This window comes from Limanda limanda, chromosome 14 (genome assembly GCF_963576545.1).
Source record: "Limanda limanda chromosome 14, fLimLim1.1, whole genome shotgun sequence".
NCBI lineage: Eukaryota > Metazoa > Chordata > Actinopteri > Pleuronectiformes > Pleuronectidae > Limanda > Limanda limanda.
The window spans coordinates 23788445-23815507 of NC_083649.1; the positions used below are offsets into that span (position 1 = coordinate 23788445).

At 43.0% G+C, this 27063-nt stretch overlaps 1 protein-coding gene across 3 annotated transcripts; it reads right to left on the reverse strand.

The window, feature by feature from the left end:
* Positions 1–828: 828 nt before the first annotated feature.
* On the reverse strand, positions 829–27063 carry mark4a (MAP/microtubule affinity-regulating kinase 4a). Of its 3 annotated transcripts, none has more exons than XM_061085617.1 (18): positions 27010–27063; positions 23496–23693; positions 22432–22485; positions 15948–15996; positions 15510–15575; positions 12994–13064; positions 12844–12900; positions 12058–12294; positions 8827–8946; positions 8643–8742; positions 8427–8536; positions 7071–7254; positions 6667–6878; positions 5638–5741; positions 4128–4412; positions 1887–1969; positions 1251–1295; positions 1101–1165 (listed from the first exon to the last, which is right to left on the reverse strand). In XM_061085617.1, the coding sequence occupies exons 1-18, from the start codon at positions 27061–27063 to the stop codon at positions 1101–1103; spliced, it is 2094 nt and encodes a 697-aa protein (XP_060941600.1). The 3 variants fall into 3 exon arrangements, with proteins under 3 accessions (XP_060941598.1, XP_060941600.1, XP_060941599.1); XM_061085616.1 differs by having other exon boundaries at positions 7071–7257; XM_061085615.1 differs by lacking the exon at positions 1887–1969 and having other exon boundaries at positions 829–1165; positions 7071–7257.

Here is a 27063-nt window from a genome sequence, read left to right on the forward strand (position 1 = left end):
AGAACTCCACTGGATAATCAAGCTCAACATGTCACTGGTTCATTAGTGTCAGAGTCAGCCTCTGATTGGCTGTTCCAAAGGCCTGTCAACCCTGCTCCCACTGACCTTAATCCAGTGCAGTCATCACTGCTCTGTGTGCACCAATCAATGCGATGCAACCCTCTGCTGCTGCTCATCTTCTCACCAAATATGACCCCCTCCACATTTGTGCATGTTATTGTCCCCAGGTGATGAAACATCAGCAGGTAATCATTGTGAGGAGAAACAAATTAACAGTGTACATAAACATATAAAAGAAGAGTTTAAAAAAAAGGACTGGCTTGTCAATGACGTCCACTACACAATGGTGTTTTTCCTGTAGTGGTGATAGTGACAGTGGGTAAAAACAATTATCAGAGCAATAAATAACAAATTAAGAGTCATTATGGCTAGAGTAGCAATAAAAAATATTCAACTAGATTCCATCTGATCCAGGTCCAGTTGGTGCAGCAGCTCAGAGAAGAAGTTGGCTGAGCTGGGTGGGGTGATAGGGTGAAGTCTGGGTGCATCAGTCTACGTGACTTTACGGGTCAGGCGTGTGTGTTTGTGTGTAGGTGTATGTGTGTGTCTATGTGTGTGTGTGTGTGTGTGTATGTGTGTGTGTGAATGTGCAAGGGGGGTTGTAATGAAAGAAACAGAAGGAGAAGTCTTTTCTCTCGGGTCCAGCCCCTCACCCCTTGTCTGCTTTTTTTTTTCTTCAACTATTTCCACCCCTTTGAAATTGCACAAGCACACACGCATCAACACTCACACAAAAAAAGCACAAGCCTACGCAAACACACCCTTTGTTCAAAGTTCAAGGTCCTTAGAGATTTGGGTGGCAATGTCCCGAAAAGCTAGCGGTGCCCCCCAGAGTCGCGTGTAGCGCACCCCGTTAGAAGTCTCGGAGTTGCCCGTGGAAAGATGGCACACCTCGGCCTCGAAAGCCACGCGGCCCCCTGCCACGCCGTGGGTACAGGAGAGCAGAAAGGGGCCGGCGTGGTGGACCTGGCAGCCACATCCGAGCGCTGCCTCCCGCAGAGCCAGTACCACCTCCGCAGGGTCCCGCCGCCCCCCGCCTCTCAGATCCCAGCCACGTCCGACGGCCCGGGGCTCGGACGCTTTTTGATACCCAGGTAAATGGCAACTAAAGGCAGGAAAAACAAAAGAAAATACTGCATTGGTCTCATAATAGAATAGTTGCAGTCAATGCAGTAGGAACATGTACTGACCTTGTGACCGCAAATCTCCTGATTCCCTCAGATTCATTTGTGACCCTGTAAGACAAACAGGATCAGTAAGATGTAGTCCACTGCAGTACAGTACCACCAGGCCACAACTCTCAGATGAGAAGGTATTCAGCAGTGGATATAATACAGTGAGACCGAGCAAGCATCAACAAGAAGCATGAGATGTGTAGAACAGTTTCTCCCTCTCCTGCACTCACAGGGATGTCCTCTTCTCTCACTCACAGCATGCAGAATCATTGTTGTGTATGGTACTGCACATTCCCATCCACTGTTTCCAACAACATATTGAATAAACATTCAGTGGGTTTCATCCCAACAACCACAAATACTTAATGAAAACATAAAACAACTTTTCTAAGGGTTTATCTAGGATGATCATGGGGTAAAGGCCAATGTCTTCCTGAAACTTTATTGCAACCATGCTTGAAAAACAAATGTGTAAGACTTTGACAGCATAAAGATGACGAACAAGTGCATGCAGACAAGCAATAATTCATAGATAGAAGTATAAGAAAGTCAGGCAGGCAGTCATGGACCGGAGCAACGTTCCGTATGACGAGGCAGACAGATGGGGCGGCACAGGTAGACAAGAAAGAAGCGTGACACATGGGAACTTACTAACTGTTTTTGATCCTTGTGGAAGAGTACAACCCGAGACTGATTTGTTTGAGCCCTGGCGCTTGGACGGGTCAAGGTTGACCCTGATGCCATTACAGGGGGAAAACAGAACAAGAGAGAAAGAGGGAGTACAGGGTGAGAGCAGGGGGTTGGGTAGGGGGTAAGAGAGAAGATAAATGAATCACAGGAGAGCAAGTGGTGAAAAAGAGCGCAGCGCAGCAGCTGATTGGCAAGGATAAAGCTGAGGTTTGATAAGATTAGACATGTGTGATTATGACGACTGGGAAGGAGAAGGGAGTGGAGGATAATCCAGGGCCACACAAGGGCTTGCCAAAAAGCCTGGGTGAATAAAATGCTCTGATAAGCATGGATCCATAGTCGGGCTGCCTCCACGCTGAAAGGCAGAAGCTGACAACAACAATGCTTCATGGTTTAATTTCACATATATAAATGTATTTAATAAGAATAACGGATTCTTATTATAACTCTAAACAAGCCTTAACCACTAACTAAACGGCAACAGCATGTGGGGACAAGATATACAATAAAAACCACCCAGTCTAGAGAGTAAGGGAGGTTTGTAGCAACTGATAATGCAACCACAGCTTTATCTTGTCTAAATCAAAAAACATTGAGAGTTGTACTAAATCCCCTCTACATATTCTGATTTGAAATAAAAAATGCTAACATATAACCTTAATCCAACTGAAGTACCTACAGAATTACTAAAAACATTTTACCAAATATGTGTAGTTTAGGGAATAGTTTAAACACCTTTGAAAATGTGCCCATTCACTAGATAATTAGATAAGAAAATCAGTGACTGTTTTCCCACATGCAATTTTTGGTGCAATTAAATCGCAATTCAACTTCTTGAGCATTCGCATGCTCCTCGGAGGGTTTCCCAGTTGGGAAGTTGTTGTTCTGACTTTTGTGCGTTCAAGTGCTTTGAAGTTGGAGTGGGGATCAAACATAGACTGTAAATGAACACACAATTTATTTCCCTCCTCGGTGTAATTCCTTTGTGCAGGTGTGACATTCATCACATTAGGGTGTGGACCAAACTAACCACACCTTAACCCTCAAGAGGAGATGGTCTTGGTTTGGTACCAAAACAACTAGTTTGTGGTGAGAATGGGATTGGACCAGTTTTACTCTGTGAGCGTGAGCTATTCAGCTCCTTTAGCCAATGTTGCTTTGCTTCCTGGGAAGAGGCAGTCTATGTAGTAGGCTAACAGTAGCAATGTTCCTTTCACAGAAGTATTACCACTGACAGTACTGGACCTTCTTTCAGTACATGCTCCTGTCCCTGACACAATCTAACCAAGTTTATAAGTTTGTCGGGAATTTTTCTTGTGTGAAAAGAAACAGAACCAAGTGTAAAATGCTGCAAGTCAACTGATTTGGAACAGATCAAACAGACTCGAGTTTAAATATGAAGCTACGAGAATGTTAGCTTAGCTTAGTTTAGCTCAATGGTTTTCAGCAGAGAGGAACAGCTTGTCTAGCACAGACATAAACGTGCTATTGATCTTCCCATTTGAGATATTGTCTGAATGAGACAAACTACATAGCGGGGGGGAAATCGTAGTAAAAAGTATATTCGAATATGAATAATAAGTTCAGTAAGAGGTGACTGCTAGCTTAGCTCAAACTAGCGACAGGGGTAACGTTAGCCTGGGGCTGATGTTTCAAAATAGACCAACAAACATCTTAAACACAAAACTCATTTTTTAAACTTTAAACACATTACATCTCATCAGACTTACTATTGCTAACTATGCTTTTATAAATAGTCCAGCAAAAAGACCCTAGTTTCTTTATGGCTTCAAATACGTATGACGTGCAACTGATAGGATTTAAAGGTGTTTGGACGGTGTATTTTCAACATTTGATTACGTAGTTTTCCCCCATGCCTCTAGTTTCTATGAAGTGACGGCAGGACAGGTTGTCCTCCATAACTCCAGCTTCATATGAATTGAACAAATATATCTTCTCAATAGGCACATTCCCACAAGTTCAAAATTAACTTTACAATGTTAACCTTTTTAAAGTAAATATTTAATTTTCATCATCATCATCATCATCTATAAAATTCTACATTTAATATATTAACAGTGACTGAGGAGTGTGATTACGTCTATTACACCCAATTAGATGTAAACTGCATCAAAAACTGGTGTCCTTCTTGTGTTTGGAGGCCTAGGACAGTTAAGTGCTCTGATGCTCCTGTGGAAGTACCTGCGAGTGAGTTTCGAGGTCAGCTTGCTGAAGAGGTTGGAGGTCGCCCTGGTGCGGGCGTGGGGCAGGGGGCTAGCGTCATGGTGAGACAGGGTAGGTGAAGTGGGTGGGGCAGAATAAACCGGAGGCCCGCGGTCCCTCAGCTGTCCCCCGTGAAAGGTGCTGCGAATTGTGGAGCCTCGGGTCAGGCGGCATCGGTCCGAAGAGGAAGAGGAGGAGGCTGCCCCCGCCCCAGAGATGCTGAGCGTGGAGGGAGACGCTGCAGGCAAGCGGTGGCTCAAAGAGCTGCAAGAAAGAGAGAGGAACAGGAGAAATTATTTAATAATTGATGTCTTGAGGAAAATCAGTACTATCAATCATTTATTCAAGAAAACACCTTCTGCATTGGTTGGGTCAGAAGATTACAAGTTTGAAAAGTAGAAAATATCTGAGAGGGTAGAGTAAGGAAGGAGCGAACACCTAAGTAGCCTGCTGTTACTATAGCACACTCAGAACCTTTTTTTCCCCTATCTTTATTGGAGAGTGTGATCATTCAGTTTGAGAGCAGAACAATTTCACATTTTTCAGATTCTGTAATGCTTTCAATCAAAACCCTGCGCTCACACTCTAATAGCCCCTGCTTGTGAATAAATATGCTCTACTTGTGCTGAACCTGTACGCTCACACTCAGATAATTTGTTTGCAGATTTCCTCTTCTCCTCACTCTCAGATTTTTTCTTCTGAATTTGTTTGTGCAACAAATCTGTCAAATTTTATCCCTTTTTTGTCAACTGTTAGTCTGAAAATTATACATGAGTGTGATGCTAAGGCTGAGGTGGTAGGGTGGTTGTCCTTTAACCAGCAGGTCGGCGGTTTGATCCCAATCTTACCCTTCGGTATGCAGAAATACTGAACCCCGAATTGCTGCCCAGAGATGCACTGTATGCATATGTGTGTGAATGGGTGAATGGCGATAACCTGTACTGTAACAAGGTCAACAAGACTAGAAAAGCTCTATATAAATACAGACAATTTAAAGCAGAACTGTCTTAACAGTGTTTTATAATATTCACCACAGTAAAATGTCTGTAATTATAGATACATTTAAAACCTACATTAACCCATATTCAAGCAAACTCTTTTCCAAATTTATTCAGTGATAGAATTCTTCCATTTTCTTGCTCACAGTTGAACCCCAACTGTCCCCACAACACATTTGACATCCAACAGCTTCACACCAGCATACAGAAAAGCTACACTCCCTATTCAGCACAATATTTAGCCTGTGGCTGTGTGTATATTTTGGTTTGAAACAACTGACTGGCCGCCAAGTATATATTATTACTCTAAATGATAATAAACAGGCACCTATCTTACATTATTTTAGTCTTAGTGTGTGTTAATGACTGGTACCGATGCAGCTCCATCAAATAGTTGGTGCACTCACTTAAAAGTATCCCATGGTAGCTACTGTATAAAAACAGCAGCCACTGTGTGTTCAAATATTAAAACCTTCAGTAAAAAGGGGTACCTGTTGTCTTTGCCGTTCTGCAGGAGAGATTGTCGGTCAGCGCCCGAGCGGTCTGTGCACACGTATGTATTCCGGCGTGTCATGGCGCTTCCAGGGATGTTATTCTACACAGAGGGGAATAAATTATGATACAGATTAGATTAGACTACCCACGATAAGACGACTCTTACACAGCAAAGCTGCATCTGTGTCTATATCTACGTATTTCAGGAATATGGGTCTATAAAAGTAGTGGTCTTGGTTTTCATAAATTGTCTAGATCGCTCCATTTTCTCTGTTTATTCACTTTCTCCTACTAATTATGTCTCTGATACAAATACATGCACAAAAATATACAAAAGAGCAATCTTATGTTATAAATATCAAATAATGACTGTTATTCATCCAAAAGGAAATGATTGTGGGAAATAGAACTGGATGTTTTAACGGTGGAAAAATAGAAAACTTCCTTTGGTCTTGTCCCACCCCTCAATGAGAAAGGAGAGAAGTCTCTGTAAAGCTCTCCTGGGCCATCTTTTTTTTCATATTTGGAAAAATTTGTATCACACTGTACGGTGTGGAGAAGTGTGTCAGGGTTGGTGAGCGAAATGGTCCAAATTAAAGCAGGTTGGTAATCATGCTAGCAAGAGCATGCTACACTTTCAAAGAATGAATCCGATACACCCCGTCCCCTCCCTTCAGTTCTCTCGTCAAAGCTATGCCCCCAAAGGAGCAGTGGAAGAAGTCGACTTTTCCGTGACTTAATAACTCCTGACTGGCATCTCTGGTCATATGCAGTGAGAGCATGGGTAGGATAGTCGCAGGCAGGTAGGTCGGTTAATGACAGACAGGTATGGCACCCAATCATTTTATTTGGACCAAATGAAATGATTGGCCTAGTCTATTATAGTACTGTGGGGGCCACAGACACCAGCCTTTTAAAGTAGTTTCAAAGCTGCGGGCCCTTATGGCAAAAGCCTGGACCCCTTTTGTTTAATGCAAGTAGGACATCAATTCATAAGAAACTCTCCTCACTTGAGAAGCACTTACTGTGGTGGCAGTCATGTCTTTGCGGCGGTCTGGGATCTCAGACTTGTTGGGGTTGTTGGCACTGCTGACCATTGGGCTGGAGGGAGGGAGGCTGTGGCTCCCCATCACGCTGCAGCTGGTCTTACGTGAAGGCATTCGCCCCTCCCGTAGCTCCCGGTCCCCTGTGCTGGTTGGGCTCCGTTTGGGGTGCATGACGGGCATGGAAGGCCCACCTTTGTTGTGGAGGACAGCAGAGCACAGACACACAGAGACTCATATAAGGAGTATTCTGCAGTGAGTCTGCAAACAGCAAAACGCATAATCTCTTCAAGATGAAATCACCATGAATTCCGATGGAGTTATTCTCTTATCTTATTTTCTAACTGTAACACCTCATGAATTAGAAGGTTAGAGAAGAGACTCACAGAAGTCACTGTGCCGTCGCTGCCTGTGGTAAGTGGAGGCACTGCGCTGGGTCTTGCTGTGTGAGGAGGAGGTGGAGGAGGAAGAGGAACCAGTGGCTGAGGAGTGCTTGTTGGTCCCGTTGGTGATGGGGCTGGGTCGTACCCTTGCCAGGGACAGGCTACTGGCAGAGCGAGCCTCAGTGACCTCCTGTAATGTTGCAGTCACATTGGAGAGCGAAGCGTCAGAAAGTCTGAGCCGATATAACGTTAGGTATGCTTAGTATAACTTAGAGAAGGCTGAAAGGGTGATTGAACACACCAGTGTTTAGTCTTATTTCTTAATCACATTTTCTGAAAAAATGTTGCTGGGTTTTAAAACGTAGATACTTTTTGAGAATTGAACCACAGGTGACAGAAGCACTGAGTATCAAACACTGCTGTTGTATTGGATGTTTGTCTCATTCCCTGCAGCTCCTGAATGAGCACTCTGATGCTGGTCAGATAGCTCCATTGTCAATATATCAACACATGAAGCAGTTCCCTGAGAGAGCAAAGGAGAATATGGAGATTGCCGTACATTTAGAGGCAGATTCAATAAATCAATCAATCAATGAATCAATCAATCAGGCAAATTAAGTACATTTAGAGAGACAAAGCTTGTACTAAAGTCAAATTCAAGTCAGAATCATTATTCAATAACATTACATGTGGGGAGGAGGTTGAGAGCATTCAAAAAATGCTTAGATTTAGATTAAACAGATATTAAACAGTCGATATAACTTATAGAAAGGAAGAGTGGAGATACAGCGCATAGAAAGGTATCAATCAATCAACCAATTAATCAATCAAAACATTATTTGTATAGCTCATATTTACAAATTACAATAGTCTCATGGGGCTTAACAATGGGGGGGGGGGTGTAGAATACTCATAGAGATATGGGCAAAAGAAACTTGGTTATACTTTTCAAAGTAGAGTCTTAGGGTCACTTGAATGAGTTAAAAAAGGCACAATTTTACGATAGTAAGTGGTAATATTAGTAAAATAAAGTCATGATTTTAGGCTATGTGTCTTTTGACAGGGGGGATATCATAAGATCAGTCTATTGCCCATGTTAAAATGAGGAATTTGTAGAATCTGTATTCTAATTTGTATAAAAAATAATGAATTACTACTTTTGTCTTTTTTATACATCAGGACTTTGAAAAGATTGTGCAAGAAACTGAGTCTATTTCAAAGAAAGAACCACACACCCTTGAGATTGGTAGCCAATAAACAATTTGGATCCAGAAGTAGTGGAACTCTGGAGAGCCTGGATTCTCCTATTGCTGAATGAATACTGTATTAACCGGCATTATGTAGATCTATGTAACTCACGTCGCCTTTGCGGCCCAGCAGTAAGTAGGTGGCGGTGACCTCATTGTATTTCTGATTGAGCAGAGCATCCTTGATTTCCTCTGGAGTGAAGCCCATCCCCACCATCACCTCTGAGAAACACAAGCACAGGTAAGAATAAGACGGTGATACAATGAAACATCTTGAGTGTATCTTGACAACAATGATGTGTTTGTGTTGGCACGGCAGCTGTCTCACCTATGCGAGCTGCATCACTGTAGTCCTCAACAGGTTCTATGTGGGGCTTCAGATCCTCCCCATCATACCCTGAATTTATCCACTTATCCTTCATGACTTGCTGTAGAAACAGAAAAAAAATGCTTCAGCTGTGTTCAGATTTAAGGTTACATTTTGAATCCATAAGCGGTTTGGCACTCCTCACATCAAGGGTGCAGCGTTTGGAAGGGTTGAGCACCAGGAATCTGCGAAGGATCCCCTCGCAGTCTGTGGACATGTAGAATGGCACACGGTACTTTCCCCGCAGCACACGCTCCCTCAGCTCCTGTTGTCATATCAGAAGTATGTTACACGTAAAGCACATTTCAAATGCAACAAGCCATACACAAACCAGAGGCAACTTGAAACAAAAATATACAGATTATAAAGGAAGAGTTGATAACTTGATATTCTTTAATGTCAGGAAACAGTCAGAGTACAATTTAACTCCATGGAAGAAATTCTGACTTTCCCCTCTCACAACTGGTATTACTTACTGACAACATATCTAATAGTACATGAACGTATTTCATGATATTCTCTGAACATCATTTTTTAAGACCAATCAGTACAAATTATAATGAGTTGCATAAAAAGTGAATCCCCAGGTCCCTTGCTGTAGGCAGTATGCTGGGGTACAGTCACATGAGGGGTCAAATACACATTTGTCTCCACCCTCTGGCCGAGCTCTAGGGGGCCATTCATTGCCATCTGCTGGATTATAAGTAAAAATACTACTTTGACTTTTCTGTCCATCAGCAGGTTTTATTCCAGAGTGCAGTAACATTACTGAATACAAACAAAGAGAGAAAAGCATCATTCTTTAACACCTCAATTATTCATGGGGGCAACATCTGATAAAAGTTAATTATCAGGTACTATGAACATCTGTGATACTGAACAGCTGAACATTTTAAATGGCTCTACATTTTCCAGCTTTTAACGACTAACTAAAAATGTATGCAGAAAAATACTCTTTTATAGTGAGCAGGCTTTAAATTTAATCATCAACCTTTAACAGCAACTCTTCTACATGCTCAAAGGTGAAAATCATTTGAGGTTGCCACGGTCCACCTAGAGACACCGATACAAAACTGAATGAAAAAGTGTGAAGCCACAGTCACATTGTCCTCTTGTCCCATGTCAGGACCCATGATATTCATCAGTTTAGAGGTCACACATACTGAACAAACTGTTCATGCTGTAACGTGTTTCACACATCTATTGGCATCAGGACAGCAGAAATTCTACACATATTCTGCCGCAGGCTAAAGAAACAATCTCTTTCGACTACACCTTGGTTGAGGAGGATAGGAGGATGATGTCTAATAACCACTGTCAACTCTGGTTAAATGTAATTATTATTATTATTATTATTATTATTATTAATATGTTTAGTTGCATTTATATATTTGGCTTTTTGAAGCTAATGTATTTACATGACCCTAAATGAATGTTAAGGGTGATTTGTGTCTGCTTGATTTGTGTGAAATGCAAACATGTTCACTACATGTCAACTTTTTCTAGCAATAGGATGTTGGTGTTTACAGCTTCTTGTCCCCAAAAGGACAAAAAATGTAATTGATTTCGCAAATACCATTATCAGATTTGTATCAAAAATCCATTTCAGCCTTAAAATGTCAGTAAAGTTTCTTCCTTTTAAAATCTCAATTTCAACCACAATTTTACAGACAATATTTATAAAAATGCAATTCTATCTAAAAAAATCAACTAATTTGGCAGCTATTTAATGGACATCAAAATTGTGACCTACCATATCAAAAAAGATCATAAACAGAGACAAATGTCCTGCGTCACAATCAGGACCACAAAGCCATATCTACACATTGCAAGCTCAAGCCGCTTTTCCACGGGTCAAGAATACCCACTAACATCTGTTTTTTGTCTGCAATGGGAATGCACTCCCAAGTCAAACAACTCTGCACTAGACACAGTTTTTAATCAGCTCCAGCAGTGATAGAAACTAGGGATGCACCGAACCGATATTTGTATCGGTATCGGTACCGATATTGAAGAAATTTCTAGATCGGGTATCGGTGACAATGGGCCGATCCATATCGGCTGATCTATTCAGTGTAATTCTATGCTGTGCGCTGTGAGTGACGTCATACGCAAGCAACGTGCGGAGCCGACAGTGCCCGGCGCCTCTCCCCGCGGCCCCGGTGCGAGCCGAGCCGCCTCCACCGGGGCCGCGGGGCTCCCCGGAGCCGGGATGCCGGCTGCTGGTGCTGCTGCCCCGGGACCGGGACCGGGAGCCGGAACTTTGCCCACTCCGCCCGCCGCCGCCGCTAGCTTCCCCGGGGCGGCTGTGAACCCCGGTCCGGGTCCCGCTCCGGCTCCCGCTCCGGCTCCGGCTCCCGGTCCGGCTCCCGGTCCGGCTCCCGGTCCGGCTACCGGTCCCGGTCCCTCCGCCGGCCCGGTGCCGGACGGGTCCGGTGCCGGACGGGTCCCGGTCCGGATCTCCCGCCCTGCTCAGTTTGAACGGAACCGGCGGAGCTGCAAAGTTGGTGAACTCGCCCGCGGGTGACTTAGAACTGGTGCGGACCAGGGGAATCCGACTGTTTAATTAGTATCGGTATCGGCCGATACTAAACCTCAGATATCGGTATCGGTATCGGAGGTGAAAAAAGCGGATCGGTGCATCCCTAATAGAAACCTGACATGAGACTAGATGCTCCTATATTCCTGAACTTAATCCAGATTTTAGGCAAAGGTGTATCTGCACTTAGGGGCCACTTAAATAAATAAATAACATGACAACATTACAAGGACGTCTCACACAATTCTGGCAGATACATTTTGTATATCAGTTGTATACAAGACAAGTTAAAGACATGTGTGAATACTGTAAAGGCATATTTAATCAATCAATCGGTAAATCAATCAGTCAAATTTGATTTCTATAGCCAATATTCACAAATAGAAAACTGCCTCATATTACAAATGGTAAATGGTCTGTATTTATATAGAGCGTTTCTAGTCCTGATGTGACCACTCAAAGGACATTACAGTTTATCGCAATTCACCCGTTCATAGAGTACATCGATGTGCAGCACTTTGAGAAGCGGCAATTTTTTTGGCTCAGTATTTCACCCAAAGACACTTTGGCAGGCGCTGGAGCCCTGAGACCCTGCGCCACAGCCGCCTACAAGCTTTATATGTATGATGCACTCACATTCAAACCAGTAAAACCAAATAACACTCTGTGTCTCACCCTCTGTATCTAAACAGGCAACTTGCCTCAGATGTCAAAATTGACTTAGTCGGATGATGTTGGAAACTATGAACTTCAATAAAGTGACGTTACCATCACCCTGTGGGACCCACCAGCGGAGGATACCCACACAGACACAGACCCTCCTCCCATCCAACTTGCCTTCAGGTTCTGCCCGTCAAAGGGCAATGAGCCGCTGACCAATGTGTAGAGGATTACTCCCAAACTCCAGACGTCCACCTCAGGCCCGTCATACTTCTTGCCCTGGAAAAGCTCTGGGGCAGCATATGGCGGCGAGCCACAGAACGTGTCCAGCTTGTTGCCCAGTGTGAACTCGTTGCTGAAGCCGAAGTCTGCGATCTTGATGTTGGCATCGGCATCCAGCAGAAGGTTCTCCGCCTGAGTTATAAATACATTGATGCAGAGGAGAAGGAGGCAGGGATGGCCAGCCAGATAGAGTGAAGGAGAGCATAAACAAAACAACATATAGGAAGGGAAGGAAGGGGGGAGCAGTGGAGAAAATATTTGGATGGGGGAGGAGAAAGTGGGTGGACACAAAAACAGGAATTGTGATGAAGAAAAGAAAAAAGAGCACGAATGAGACAGATGGGGAGGAGGGGTGTTAGCGTGTTGTCCAACAACATAGATACTGGACATGACTCATACTTTATATATGTCACTGCATGTGATGAGAAATGTTTTAATCTATCACAAGAGGCAGACTGTGACTGCCTTACCATTCCCAACTTGGTAAAAAAAAGTGCTTCTCTACTCACCAGTGCTTCACATGCTAAAGGGCCCTTCTCAAAGGAAAAGATTAAGACCAGTCCAAGAAATTAACTTTCCGTTTAGTGTAATCTGTCAGCAAAATAAATGTCCCAATTTTTGGACTAGCCTTAATCCCTTGTCTCTGAATGCAGCCCAAAACATCTTCCGAACTTTTCTCACCTTCAAATCTCTGTGGACAATGTTCTTTGTGTGGCAGTAGTGGACAGCGGAAACAATCTGTGAACAGGAGGACACGGACAAACCTGAAAAACTGACAGTTAAACGTGAGGATTGGTCCAATGTGGGCATCGAAAGGTGTTTAATTCATACCTGTCGAAATTTGGCTCTGGCTTCGACCTCCTTCATTCTCCCATGAGACACGAGGTAGTCAAACACTTCACCTGGGAGTGAGCACAGGAAAAAAGGCTCAGTCAGATCAGATAATAAAGCCATTACAGTTAATGCCATTATACAATCATATATAACTGAAATACATATCAATTTTACATCAATTGAATTCTAAATATTTCTTAGGTACAAGTTTTCTCAAGGTGTCAATTTTAACATTATTCTCCTCAAGAGGAAAGACTTAAAGGTTCAGTGTGTAAGATTTAGTGACATCTAGTGGGGAGGTTGCATGTTGCAGCTGAATACCTCTAACCTCACCCTCCCCTTCCAAACATTCAAGAGAACCTGTGGTAGCCTTCAGTTGTGATAAAAACTCAAAAGGCGTTTAGTGTGTCTAGTCTGGGTGATGTAACCTTTTAGCCTCAGTAGACAGGCCCCTCACCTGATTTAAATATAAAGAATTTAAATATAAAGGCCCATTCTAGGGTAAAGAAAACAATAATTCCTACAATTTAGATGATCACACACTAGTGAAAACATCACTAGGATTATTATTTTCGGGAAATACGCTTATTAATTTTCCTGCCAATGGTTTGATGAGAAGATCGATATCACTCTTATATCTAACTATTCACTATGAAGCCGAGGCTAGTCAGTATAAACTTATCATGATCCACATATGTGCAAATCTTAAACTCACTATGCTTTGAATATTTGGAAGGAATAAATTGCCCCTTGTTCTTTATAAATTCACAAACAATAAAATGCATCCTTGCACAGTTCTCCGGGTGGTTTTGCTGTGACCACAAGCTTGTGGTGGCTAACGTTAGCAAAGATGCTAATTGGCTAATGTTAGCAAAGTTGCTAAGTAATTGACATACTGATGTTATGCCTCTTAGTAATGATCATTTTAATAATTATCACAGCTTTATTATGTAACTTTAATTGAAACAAAAAACGTAACATAATATTGTCTTTCTTTAATGTCAAATTGTCTCAAAATTAAAAAAATAGAAGGACATACTGTGAAATAAAACCAGTGTAAAAATTATCAAAAAACAGTATCAATCAACAACATGAAACTTTGAATACATGATAAATGTGCTCGCTGTTGGATTTAAGGGAGCCAACTGTTGTTGATATGATACTTAAAGATACATAGCACTTTTTGTTATTCACAGGCACACATCCCTATAGTCTTTTTATCTGTGACTTAAAAGTAATATGGAGCAGAGAAAAAGCCACATTTCAAACTGTCTCTATGACATTCTCCAAGGTCACGGTGAGCAAATGATATGGTCTGGGCCAGAACATAGAAAAAAAGGGATTGGTGACAAGAAAGCGACACAAATAGAAACATAAAAGAGACTAATGGAAAAGGAGACTTAAGATGCACCATGCTGGCTCTGCTCCTGAAACTGTTAAGAGTCTGTTTAAACAGCAGCAGCATTAAGGCACAGGGACTGCTCAGTTATTTATGCTGAGGTTCAACACTCTATTGAGTTTGAACGTTACACTGTACAAGACAGTCTGCAGTCATCTTTAATTTAAAGATACTGTCCTTCATATCAGATTAACAGGAAAAACGCTGACTGTACATGGCCTTTATACTGTACACGGCCTGGACGTCTCAGGATTACCAACCTCATGGGTTTAGATATAAAAGATAATAATGTAAATTTCACTTGTATAAATTCTCTAGAATAAGTGATTAAGGAAAAATAAAAAAGACCACTGTTGAAAAAAGTGATATATAAAGAAGTGGCAGGTTTAAGGCAATTCGGTTAGACTGTAAAAAATATGAAATTTCATTTTATATATGATATATAAATACAATCACTATTAATTTGTGTAAGTAGGATGAGCTTTATTGGTATATTCATATTATGGATGTATGGAATGGTTCTCCTTTTTATTATTTGAATTTCTGATATTAAAATGAGTGAAAGTTGTATTGCAGGTAATGATTTGTTTTCTGGCTTTTCACAGCATAGTATACTGTGACACTACATTATGTAAATAACTGTTATTACCTGCGCTGAGGAGGTGAAGTTTTCAAATATGTATATACCTGCATCCCTAGAATAATGTTGTGTGCAGTGCATATTGTCCCGTTCAAAAAGAAAGAACGATACCTTTGCACCAAGCTAAACTAGCTGTTTCCCACTGCTACCAGTCCAAGCCAATCAAACATTAGCTTTATATTTTGCAAACAGACATGGCAGTGATATCACTCAATATTTCCCTAAATGTCCAACTATTTCTTTAAACTGCTTTATAATTATGTTAAAAAAGAATACATCCTCAAATTTACCAGTAATGTTTTTTTGAGCCATTGTTCCTCACCATTATTCCAAATGCTAGAATTTAACTGCATAATAATCGAAAAACCAATCAAATACTCATCATTTCCTGTTGGAACTGAATTTAAAAAGGTGTACTTCAACCAAAGAGGTATACCCATAGAATTGCCTTGACATGACAGCCAATATACCCACCTCCACTGGCGTACTCCATGATTAGGTAAAGGGTCTTATCCGTCTCAATCACCTCGAACAGCTGCACTGTAGGCCCAAACAGAATCAGATTAAAATCAAATATATATAAGCAAATCCTTCTCACGTTATAAATAATAGCACAGCCGGCTGCCTGTCCGTCTTAATACGGAGGAACCCGCTGTTAATGCTGTGGGGGTTTTGATCCATATGACATTTCAGCTTTAGAAAATCCCAATCGTGACCTCTGTGTAAGGCCTGAGACATCGGCTGAGGGACTTCGGTCAATGAATGTTCTCAAGCTTATTCAAAGCATTAGACTTCCGTCTGGTCACATATGGAAAACAAATCTCTCTCTCTCTCTCACACACAAACACTTGCACTAACGCACAGGCCGACAAACAAAGATTCAGTCCATAGAGATGTATGTAACTGCCTTACCTATGTTAGGGTGATTTAAGCCTTTCATTATTCGTACCTCCCGAAAGAGCTGCAAAGGAGAAATGTCATTTTAATGTCATGAATATACTGGTCATAAATAAAATTAAATTAAATCCAATCACTGTCTTTCCACACTGCAGTAAATCTATGTAATACATTTTACAGATAAAGACTCAGTTGTTATCGTGTTCATCACAATACATTTACAACATAGAATCGTGTATGTTCTTCGATGATGATGAGTTTCTCATTCCACGTCTTTAAGTCCCAGAATTCTCATGATCCCAGAGAGCTGTCAGGTAGTCATGTAAAAAGGAGCATGACACACTTTTGTATTTTCACCAGCTGGAATCAGTCTGAAATGTCCAAAAAGCTTCAATATAAAATTTGATCCTCTTATAAACATAAAGTTTAAATGTCAGTCTGAATCTAATTTTTAACTCTTCATTTTCAGAAGTGGATCATCTCCAAAATCACTTAAAATACCAATCTGGCTTTTTAATTCAAATCTGATAAAAGTATAACATTTTAAGACAACATGCTGAGACAGCAACATAATGTTCCCAGGATTTCCCTGCCGTCTTAAAAAAAATAAAATAATAATAATTATTGAGCTTGTATGTCAACATGATTTAACAATGCTTCCACAGCACTTTAAAATATTGTTTTTGTTTTGGTGGCCTGTAGTTTGTGATTTCACTGTGTGTTGTAGCTCTACATCAACAATACAGGTATTAGCCAATTAGCCAATCGGGTTGCTCAGGTAATCCAGCTCCTCCAGTGTGGTTACATCCATACGTGCTGTAGCATTGCCAGAGTCCTACATAATGAACTCCAGCAGGCTACTGATGTTCATGTTTCAGACCAAACTGTCAGAAACAGACTCCATGAGGGCAGCATGAGGGCCCGACGTCCTCTAGTTGGACCTGTGCTCACAGCCCAGCACTGTGCAGCTCGGTTGGCACATGTGACCACTGGGAGAGAGTCTGGAGACACCGTTGTGAACGTTATGCTGCCTGTAACATCATCCAGCATGACCAGTATGGTAGTGGGTGAGTGATGGTTTGGGGAGTCATGTCCTTGGTGGGTTGCAAAGACCTCCATGTTATAGCCAACGGTACCCTGGCTGCTGTTAGGTACCAGGATGAAATCCTGAGCGATTATCAGACCTTACTCTGGAGCACAATGCATGGCCTCATGTGCCCAGAGGGTGTAGGCAGATCCTTGACGACCAAGACATTGATGCCATTGACTGGCCCTCACATTCCCCTGACCTAAATCCAACTAAGCACCTATGGGACGTTATGTATCATGTATCCGTTGCCGCCAAGTACCGCCACAGACTATTCAGGAGCTCACTGAGGCCCTGATCCAGGTCTGGAAGGAGAAGCACCAGGACACCATCTACAACTCATCAGGAGCATGACCAGACATTATCGGGAGTGGATACAGGCACATGTGGACCAAACACACTACTGAGTAACATTATGAGTTGGATCAACCTGTGATTTCAGTCTTTTACTTTTTTTTACAATTTTCGCTGTGTTTTGAATCTAGACCTCAATGGTTTGGTGATTTTGGTTTCCATTCTCTGTTATTCTCTCTACTATCAATGACAGGATCATGCATTTCAGAATGTAAGAAACCTAATTTTGCTCACAAATATGTAATGTTTCATTTTGACAAATTTTATAGCTGCAAAAAATAATTTCAATTGTTGGAGTCAGATTTGCACTATTGGTAAAGTAAAACCCAGGTTTTGGCAAAAATAAATTATTGATAATGATACTGTATATTTTAACTCCAACAATGTAATAGGAATACAAATACAGTAAAAATATTCTTGAGATTAGATTAGATCAGATAGATTAGTGAAGGAAATCTATGCTTTTATTAGCACACTCATGTACAAACAGACTTAAGACTCGGGAGGCTGACCAGTTTAAGCAGAATTCATACGTCTGTCCAAAAAAGTACAGTATCACTTTCTGTGTCTGATATTCATCCAAATGAAAATCTGCGAGGGGGGTGACAAAAACCAATAAAACCTCCTCACACACAGAAAATGGCCCACACACAAACGTGTGAAAAACAGAACCAACTTCCAGTCTGTCCAAACATGTCTCACTGCGTGTGATATGTTTACTCTGGGGGGACACATTTGTACAATTTGTCCGAGCAGAGCAGGGGATCAATTGTGAGGCAGCTCCCCTTTCATTTAAATAACAGTACACTCCATTGGTAAAAGGCCATCGCTGAAAACCAAAGACTCTCCTCCATGTCATCAACTCTATTGGGGAAAAAAAATTATGGTGCGATAAGCTTTTCTATCCTCTTTTCTCAATCCTCCCCCTCTCCTATTTTCCGACGTGTCTCCCCCATTCCCTCCTCCTTCATTCAACTGCTCCGGCAGTCTTCTCCTCTAGCAGCGCCCAGCGCCCCAACGTCACTGTTGCCATAGCAACCTAGGTATTAAGACCGGGCTCTTTCCCTGCTTCTCCAGCTGTGCTAGAGGGAATCTTGGGTAATGTAGTGCTCAAACCATCTCATCATCCTGGCCTTTCATTAATTCCTAGCTTGTCCTGTTAGAGCAGAGTGGCCAGATCTGTCAAAACAACACACGATCCCTCAGCTAAATGTTCGACCCGGTCATTGTTAATGACCGCAGATAAAATTACAAAAAACGACAATCAAGCAAGCACAAACGCTGTGGCAAAAAGGTTCCTGGCTTTATTAAAAAATCTGGCTGAAACAAATTGCTTTAAAACGTAAATTTCATCTTGGACAACAAAATGTGACAAAATCTCATTTCTGACACATATTTGCTTTCAGCTGTCTGTTCTCTCACAAAAATCCTTCTTCTTGAGGTAGGATATTTTTTCTTGAGATTTCCTTCCTTCCTCTCCCTCTTGTATCCACCGCTATACAATACATCTCCCTCTTTCCTTTCCCCCCTCTACATACATCACCCCCTAGTTATGCTAATATAGGCTCTTTCATGTCTTCAGTACTAAGGATTTTCACTAGCCCACGGGTATGTAAAGAAGCCTGTTATCATCATCAGCCAATTGTGGAGAATTTTCTCCGATCAGTGGCCAATCCTTCGCCCCTCTGCTAAAATGTTTCACCATCGTCTTTCAGAGCATCTAGTCCAGTCAAGGAGAAGCCTTAGACAGGAACAAGGCATGAGTTGAGTTTACAGTTCCTAAAAGAGTATCTGATTATTCAGGCTAGGTGAGGTAAAGAAAATCAATTCTCTGTCATAGTATCACCCGGGGCAGTATGATGAGTCAAAGTATCAGGATTACAGGAAGCCAGAGATCAAAATGGCAACGGACATCTGTGGGAAAAATAAAACAATTGGAACCTGCATTTATGGACTAAAGCCTTGATAATAGAACAACTACTCAAGGTCACTGCTACCACTGTTTGTCAATATAGAGATTTAGCAAAAGATTAGTTACAAAAAAGGAACTCAAATATTATCAGAAAGATTGATTTTTTTTGTAACATATTTGAGATGATTATGGGAGCACACAATATTTCCAGTGAAGGTAAGGGATCTTAGCAATGTTCTTTCAAGAGGTCCAGAAATCCTCTGCTACTTTCATTCTACATTTCACCTCATGGGCTGAAACACTGATGTTTTTACCATATGTAGCAGGACATGCAGACGTCTTCCAGTCAAACAGAATCACACGCACACTACGCACATATAAAGCACAATTATTTCATCCCTGATTTGATTCTTCTGGTCTGTTCACTTCTCGCCCGCAGGCAGAGGAGCTCAGGCAGGCCAAGCGAGGTAGAAAGAGATAAGAGGGAGGGAGGGCAGACTCTTTGGCCCGTATGTAGGGCCCTATGATTTCCGCGATAACGAAAATGCGGACGGAATCACGGAATCGGACAATAAAAACGGAATCTACTGTTAACACGGAATGCAGCGGAATTCGCCATTATTTTGGTGAAATTCAGTTTCGAGAGAAAGGGAAACAATGCAGGTGACATTAACCTCACTGAATGTTTAGCAGTCACTCCCAAAACAATGCTAAAAACACCCGGTCCACCACTCCAGCCTAGTTAGCGGGGATGCAAACAATAGGTCCCGCCCCCGCTCCTAACAAGAAGTTGAAGCGCCCGCGGCTGACCGCGGAAATGCCTAAAACTTCCAAAAAGCTTAATAATTCGGTTTTAACCCCAAAATTCAGAGCGGAACAATACCCGAAACAATTTTATCACTCAGGTAATCAGCTGTTTTGCCGAGTATGCCAACATACTATTGATTGGAAAAGAAAAGATACGTGCGATGACCACTTGAAGTCAAAAATCCATCTAAAAAACAGTGAAAGCCGTAGCCAGGGCACGGCCCTACAAACCACAATTACGTCTACAATCAGCTCAGCAGATTCAAGAGTGGAGTTTATTGGCTGTGTGCGCCGCATCTGACATCCCCCTTGAGAAGCTAAAAAAGTTACGCCCGTTTCTAGTCAAACACTGTAAACACGGAGGAGCGCTCCCCCAAAATGCCAGCAGCCTCCGCCAGACTCACCTGCCTCGAGTGTTTGATCAACACATGACTGCCGTTTTAAATTAAAATTATTGCAGGTTAAGGTTTAATTTAATTCTGCATTGTTTGTCCCCTGGTTTGATGTATTCTTCAAACAGTGCTTTGACTAAATGTTTTTATTCACAGTTATGATTTGTTAAAATGAAGGACAGGTTATAAGCACTTTTTATTGTTACAAAAAGGGTCCTCAAGTCCTCAGTTATGCATTTTTTACACTTTAAGGACACTGTGAAAAGTTTATAAGCACTTTATTATTTATGTAATGTTCTTATTTGAAGCACTGAAAACAGTGCAATGTTGTGATGTTTTAATAAATGTATTCGTTCGCACTTATTTGACACTCGTTCTGATGATTTAAATAGCTTAAAGTGTAAAAACGGAATTCATGAAAATGAAAACGGAAAAAACGGAATTTGGAAAAAAACAAAACGGATTTCATAGGGCCCTACGTATGTGTACATATAAGCAGCATTACCAGAAAATGTGGGTTGACTAAACTGTCCGTACCCTTTGTGTCTCTAAGCTTGTATTCACATGTATTCCTTCATCGCAGCTTAGATGTTCACCTGTGTGATCCAGCTGCATGAGGCACATGACAGAGCAGAAAAGGTTTGTATTCCTATTGTTGGGAGCTAAGATGTGAGACAAGTGAGCATGTGATCAGACCTCAATGCAGCCACGTTGTCTGGATATCTACCAATCTATTCTCCAGCTCTCAATTTGGTGGCTGCAACCATCGGAGGTTGCATTTGAAGACCGATTGTGTCACAGTGGCACGACTAGGCTGTCCCATTTCAAAGGCGTCCATCAATCCCAGTGAAACTCAGGCTCCTGGATCCTTCCCAGTCTCACCTATCCCAGAATTCATTGCGTTTCAGTGACAACCCCTTTTTCTTTCAAAGAGGTAATGGTGCAGGGAAGCAAGTCTCAGGCTTCAATTCAACTGAACGACTAATAGTGCACATGTTAAAAACCAAGGGGCATCTTTCTCGTCATGTTCAACTTCAGCTCCACTGGGAGTGCTGGGCAACAAGGCAAGAAGGGGGGACAAGCTGGTGATACTGATCATGGAAAGCCTCTCGAGAACATTTGTGTTCAGCAATCGCAGTCTAAACAGCCAACGAAGGCGGCAGCCTAAATGGGCTGGGTAGACCGCGTCCTACAGAAGGATGCAGCCCCTGAATTCATACACAGCTCACAACTCCCGCTTCTGCATCTGAGTCTAGTGTGTGAATGCACCACTCTGAGGTTTCCCTTGATAGTTGGTGAAGAGTCCACTGTTCCGTCTTTCTCTGACCTTCATGCACAACCAACCCCACTATACAGGCTCAACACTCAACCTGCTGACCAGCAGGAAAAAAGAAGCCAGCCCATCAAAACAAGCTTTTCCAAAGACACCTCTTAACCAAACATTCAACACAAAGAAATTACCACAGCATCTTTGTTATCCAAAGTAAGGTGTCGTTCGGAAGAATATTAACACACAAAAAACTGAATAGGTTAGGTGACCACAGCTTCCGACATGAGTCACCCCCCTCTCAGGGTAGCGATTACCCCAGAGACGAGAGATGATCTCCGGAGCAGGGGTCTCCTCTTGCTCCCATCCAATCCCTAGCACCTGCCAAACAGCATCACATCCAATTTGCCCCCTCTCCATGAGCCACTCTCTCCTTCCTGCCCCCTCTGAGAGGAAACAGCTGAGGATAAACCTTAACCTCTACAAATCCCCGATGGCAAATCAGTACTCGGGTGAATTACATCAACATAACCTAATCAACCGCGGTTTTTGATGCATTGCTGCTGTTGATGAAGGCAGATGGTGTTAAAAAGTGTAGAGTGTGTTTCATTTTGAACCTGAAGAAATGATGCACATATTCCACCATAAACAATCAGTAGGTGTAAAGAGGAAGAACTCACCTTTTGTAGGCTGGTTGGGTTCAACTGAGTTTTGTCAATGATTTTTATTGCAACCTGGAAGAGACAATGTGTACACATCAACATCATCATTTGCCTTTGCTAAGAATCACCTCCCTGCACAATACTCAGAAGCCTGCCCCACTGATGTCACTGATCCACATCCAACAATCATTTCTCAACATCCAAAAATGAAGATAAATGTAGTTTAGAGGAGATTATTCAATTGTTTACCAGAGCAGGTGAATGTGGGCTGAGGGCCGTGTATACAGTTATTTCAACAAGCTGTAGTAAAGCCATTTTGAGTGGGTTTTAATCCCCACTGACTTGCATTGGCACGACTAACCCAGGCTAATGATGGTTCCCTGCCAATTTCAGAAAAACAATAGAAAGACTGGTTTCAAAGTATTTCGGGCATCATGGAGACATGGACTAAAAAAACCTCTAAGTAAAAAACTCCATTATTTAATCTATTTTAGACAATAATGCCATACCCAGCTCAAAATATTAATATACAGTTTTGTGTACCACTTTCAGAGAAGGCCCCATTTATAAAAGGGGTTTATTCTGCAATTTAAGACAGTTAACTAAACATAATTAATGCCTTATAGATCAGATATATGCTCTATATAACAGCAAATACAGGATTTCCAGGGAGGTTGTAAGTTAATTTCACCAGTTCAGATCCTTTATATGTGGCGTAACAAATTTGACTAATCCATTAGGAAGGTAAGTGGTCATATGGTGCCATCAGTCAAAGAAATCTTTTACAGTGTGGCTTTCCAAAAGTTGTTCTTAATGGCTTATAACTGATCTATAAAGCTTCATTAAATTGCTTTAAAAAATCTATTATCTACTATAAACCTTTCATTATGACCACTTATTAGATAGTGATATGTATTTGTGTTATCAGTTTGTATTCAGCTTTTTAAAGTTGTCTGTAAGTAACTGGACAATGGACAAACATCGCTTCTATTGAAAGTTACGGTAGAAATTTGAACAGAAAAAATTTGAACGGAGAAATTCCCTCCTCCCACCCTGGACCCCCAGAGCCCCCTGTGTCTCACCTCCTTGCCCGTCAGAATGTGGCGGGCCAGCTTGACCTTGGCGAAGTTTCCCTTGCCGATGGTCTTGAGCAGACGGTAGTTGCCGATGTGTGGCTGCTCGTCGGAGCAGGAGGCGATGGAGTTCCTGCACCGGGCACCCAGCGAGCGGCTGGACTGACTGGTGGCCTTGTCTGAGCGGCTGGCCCCCAGCGACACATGCTGGAAGAAAAAGGGAGAGGGGGGGGGGGGGTTAAAGAGAGCAGCAGCAGTGAGCTGGCCAAGGACCTCCAGGAGGCTCGCCTGTACACTTGGAACACTGATGGTCCACAGTGGTAAAATCATGTGGGCGAGCCCCTTCTGTATCAGCTGGCTGGTTATACACACTGCACACTGAAGAATGTGGAAGTGTTTGGACATTGTTCCAGGGAACTTCATGTCACACTGTGTCACTGCTCACAGTTGCTGTTTTCACACATGACCTCCGGAGAATCGCAGCAAAACTGGGTCTGGACTTTCTCTGGAGGTTGCGTTTGCACATGAACAAGTCAGCAGGAGATTCTTCTCTCAGACCTGTGTCAGTGAAGAGTGTTCAGGTGAGGGTGGCACTTCAGGCAGCACCTACCTCCACTGCTGAGATCATGTGAGTTTGTTTACAGCACATCAACACCAGCTTCGACCATTATCCCCAAAAGCTCTTTTGACATCTTATTCAGGGTCCTCTAGGTTTATGGCACCACTTTTTCCGCCCTTCATCCTGTTTCAAATCTGTCCTGTGATAGAAGCGTCATTAACACGTCACTGGTGGTGGATCCTCTGGAGGATCTCCTGCCATGTTCTCACATGGGCTCATTCGGAAATTCTGCAGAGTATTTACTAGGGGGCTCACCGCAGAAACTCCTGAGAATGTTTGGGGATTTGCATTCTCCCTTACAGCCCCTCCGGAAACTGTCTGGACATTATCTGGAGTTCGGGTGTGTCTGAAATCAGCTACAGTATGTGCTGCATTTGTGGAAGTCACTGAGCAGCGACTGGTCTCGCAGGTGTGTGTGCATACCTGACATAAACCACCCTGGTAAACACAGTGACAGAAAGCAGCCCAGTGTCATATACAATACTATTTATTGAAAGACGGAGAAAGTAACACAGGACTATCACAGACAGGAGGGATGCTGATCTGAGTGAACACATGCCCTTCACTTCTTAGTTAACAGCTGTTGTCCAGCTCATGAACACTAGAACATAATGTTTCCATTTTGGGTTCCGCATCATCGTCTTCAGAGCTCGACCACTTGGCTGCTGGAGGATGTCTTCATGCAGTATGAGAGACTATAAAGGTGATGCTCTCACTGCAACATGAGGCAGCCCTGAAGCTTTCACTGCCCTGTAAACAGTCAGCTGCTCGACGCTGCTGGATTCTGGAGCCCAGTGCTTCACAGGATTGTTGTGCAGCGACGACAGAGTCCAGAGCTTGAGTCACAGCTAATTTTCAGCCAGGAAGCAGAGCAGAAGAGAAAAGGAGGACAACAATATGCATTTACACAAACAAAGCTCGATGTATTACAGTATGAAGCGGCTTCTTGTCATGTGACAAAACTGGGAAGAGGAGAAGAGAGAGAGGATAGATGGTGGGGGGAGGAAAATAACAGGAGATGGAGAAACCAGGATGTCTGATGGAAAGGGGGAAGAAAGGAAGGAGAGAAAAACAAATAGTGGAGAGAGGGATGTAGGAGGAGAGCAGAAAAAGAGAGCAGATGCTGGCACAGTGGTCCCTGGCCAGTCCCAAGCCCTGAGGCATTGCACTTCCATCCCCCCAGCATGTCATTTTGCCCTGAGCTTCCCACACACACACACATACACACAGACTCAGAAATGCAAACACAACCACGCAGCCCTGCGCCCCACCTTCAGACACTCCCTCTTTCCCAATCGCCCAGTCCTGCTCTCACGCCCCACCTCTGAGCCAATTTGGACTCTCTCTCCACAGTCCACTCGACTCACCGGCGAGTCCCAACCAAAAGCGTTGGAGGCTTTCGCAGCGTGCAGCCGAGTACATGAGTCCACCGCCTGCACGCTGCTGGAGAGAGAGAGAGGCCTCACCTGTGCCAACACGGCAGCACAATGGTTCAGCCGGTCAATTTACTCAGCTGTCATCATCGCTCGATTGTGGAGTGGTGACAGCGGATCCAGATGCATTCTCATGGAAGGAACGGATCTGCATTCATAATCAATCATGCACGTCGCAGATACTCACACACATATGCACATCACACACACACACACACACACACACACACACACACACACATACACACACACACTGTCTCTTGTTCATGACGTTTGTGGACATTGCACTGACTTGCAATCATTTCCTGCAGGATACCTTTTTTTAAAATAACTACTAGTTACTTAACACTAACCCTGGACCTAACCTTACCCTGCAACAATTGTTATTATGAGGAACACAATTCCCCATAATGTGACTGTGTAATGAGATTAGGGTCCCCACAACATGAGTAATATATGTAGACCACACACACAAACACACACACACACACACAAACACAAATCTACTGGCTTAACCATCCCTCTGTGCCGAAAGCTCTGCTAACAAACAGATGGGGGGAATCTTGCCAGAAGTGTTTAAGGCAGAGAAATGACATAATGCAACGTCAATCAGTCATGTCACCATTTTGATGCACATTAATGAAGAGATGTAGATAGATAGAAAGATAGATAGAAAGATAGATAGATAGATAGATAGATAGATAGATAGATAGATAGATAGATAGATAGATAGATAGATAGATAGATAGATAGATAGATAGTGCATGTGCGGACTCTGTTATTCTCTCTGCCTCACATGAATAAATCCTCCTGTCTCTCCTGCAGGCCGCTTCTGTTCTCCACTGTACTCAATGTACGGCTCTGTCTGACACCCACTGGCTCTGGGGTTGGGCGCTCGGAAGGCTGCGCAGCAACGGACTGCACATCATTTTACGCAGTAATCCCCTCGCCTCATGCGAACAACCCAGATATTCTCTATACATTTATTTTGGCCTTCTGTGCTCCTGTCCCACCCATCTAATTTCTAGAGGGGGGGGTGCACGCACACGCACGCACGCTCACACAGCAGCAGCAGTAGGGAGAAGCTCGAATGTGACATCACTCTCTCTCCACAGCCTTAGAATAAGAGGTGACGGCTGGTTTTCGGGGTTTCTGCGCATCCCCGCTGAGTGTTATCTCATGCGGGTGGACTGATCCCCGGCTGCTCGCCTGCCACCCGCTCTCCCCCTGCGCACACACTCAAGGTTAGCACATCCTGAACGACGTGGTGCTGCTGAAGCCTCCATCCGACCCAGCGTCCACAGCCCCTGCACCTACCGAGGAGGAGCAGCAGCATCTGTGACCCCGGTGTGCACCGCGAATCAAGCCAGCGAGCGCCAGAGGCCACATACATGAGGAGGGACGTGCACGGTTTATCTCGCCCGCGCGCACACGCACACACACGCAGGCTATAGGCTGTAATTGCACTTACATGGTCTCCGGTGCTCCTGTCGTTTCCAGACGGTAATGCAGATCGAGAAGACAT

Excerpts from the sequence above, each read along its gene's own strand:
- mark4a (XM_061085615.1), bottom strand. The coding sequence starts at position 27,063 with ATGTCTTCTCGATCTGCATTACCGTCTGGAAACGACAGGAGCACCGGA. Across the intron at positions 7,258-8,426 it reads TGCTGGGCCGCAAAGGCGAC|GAGGTCACTGAGGCTCGCTC; the intron begins GTGAGTTACATA and ends GCAACATTACAG. Across the intron at positions 1,296-4,127 it reads ACCTCGAAACTCACTCGCAG|GGTCACAAATGAATCTGAGG; the intron begins GTACTTCCACAG and ends TTTGTCTTACAG.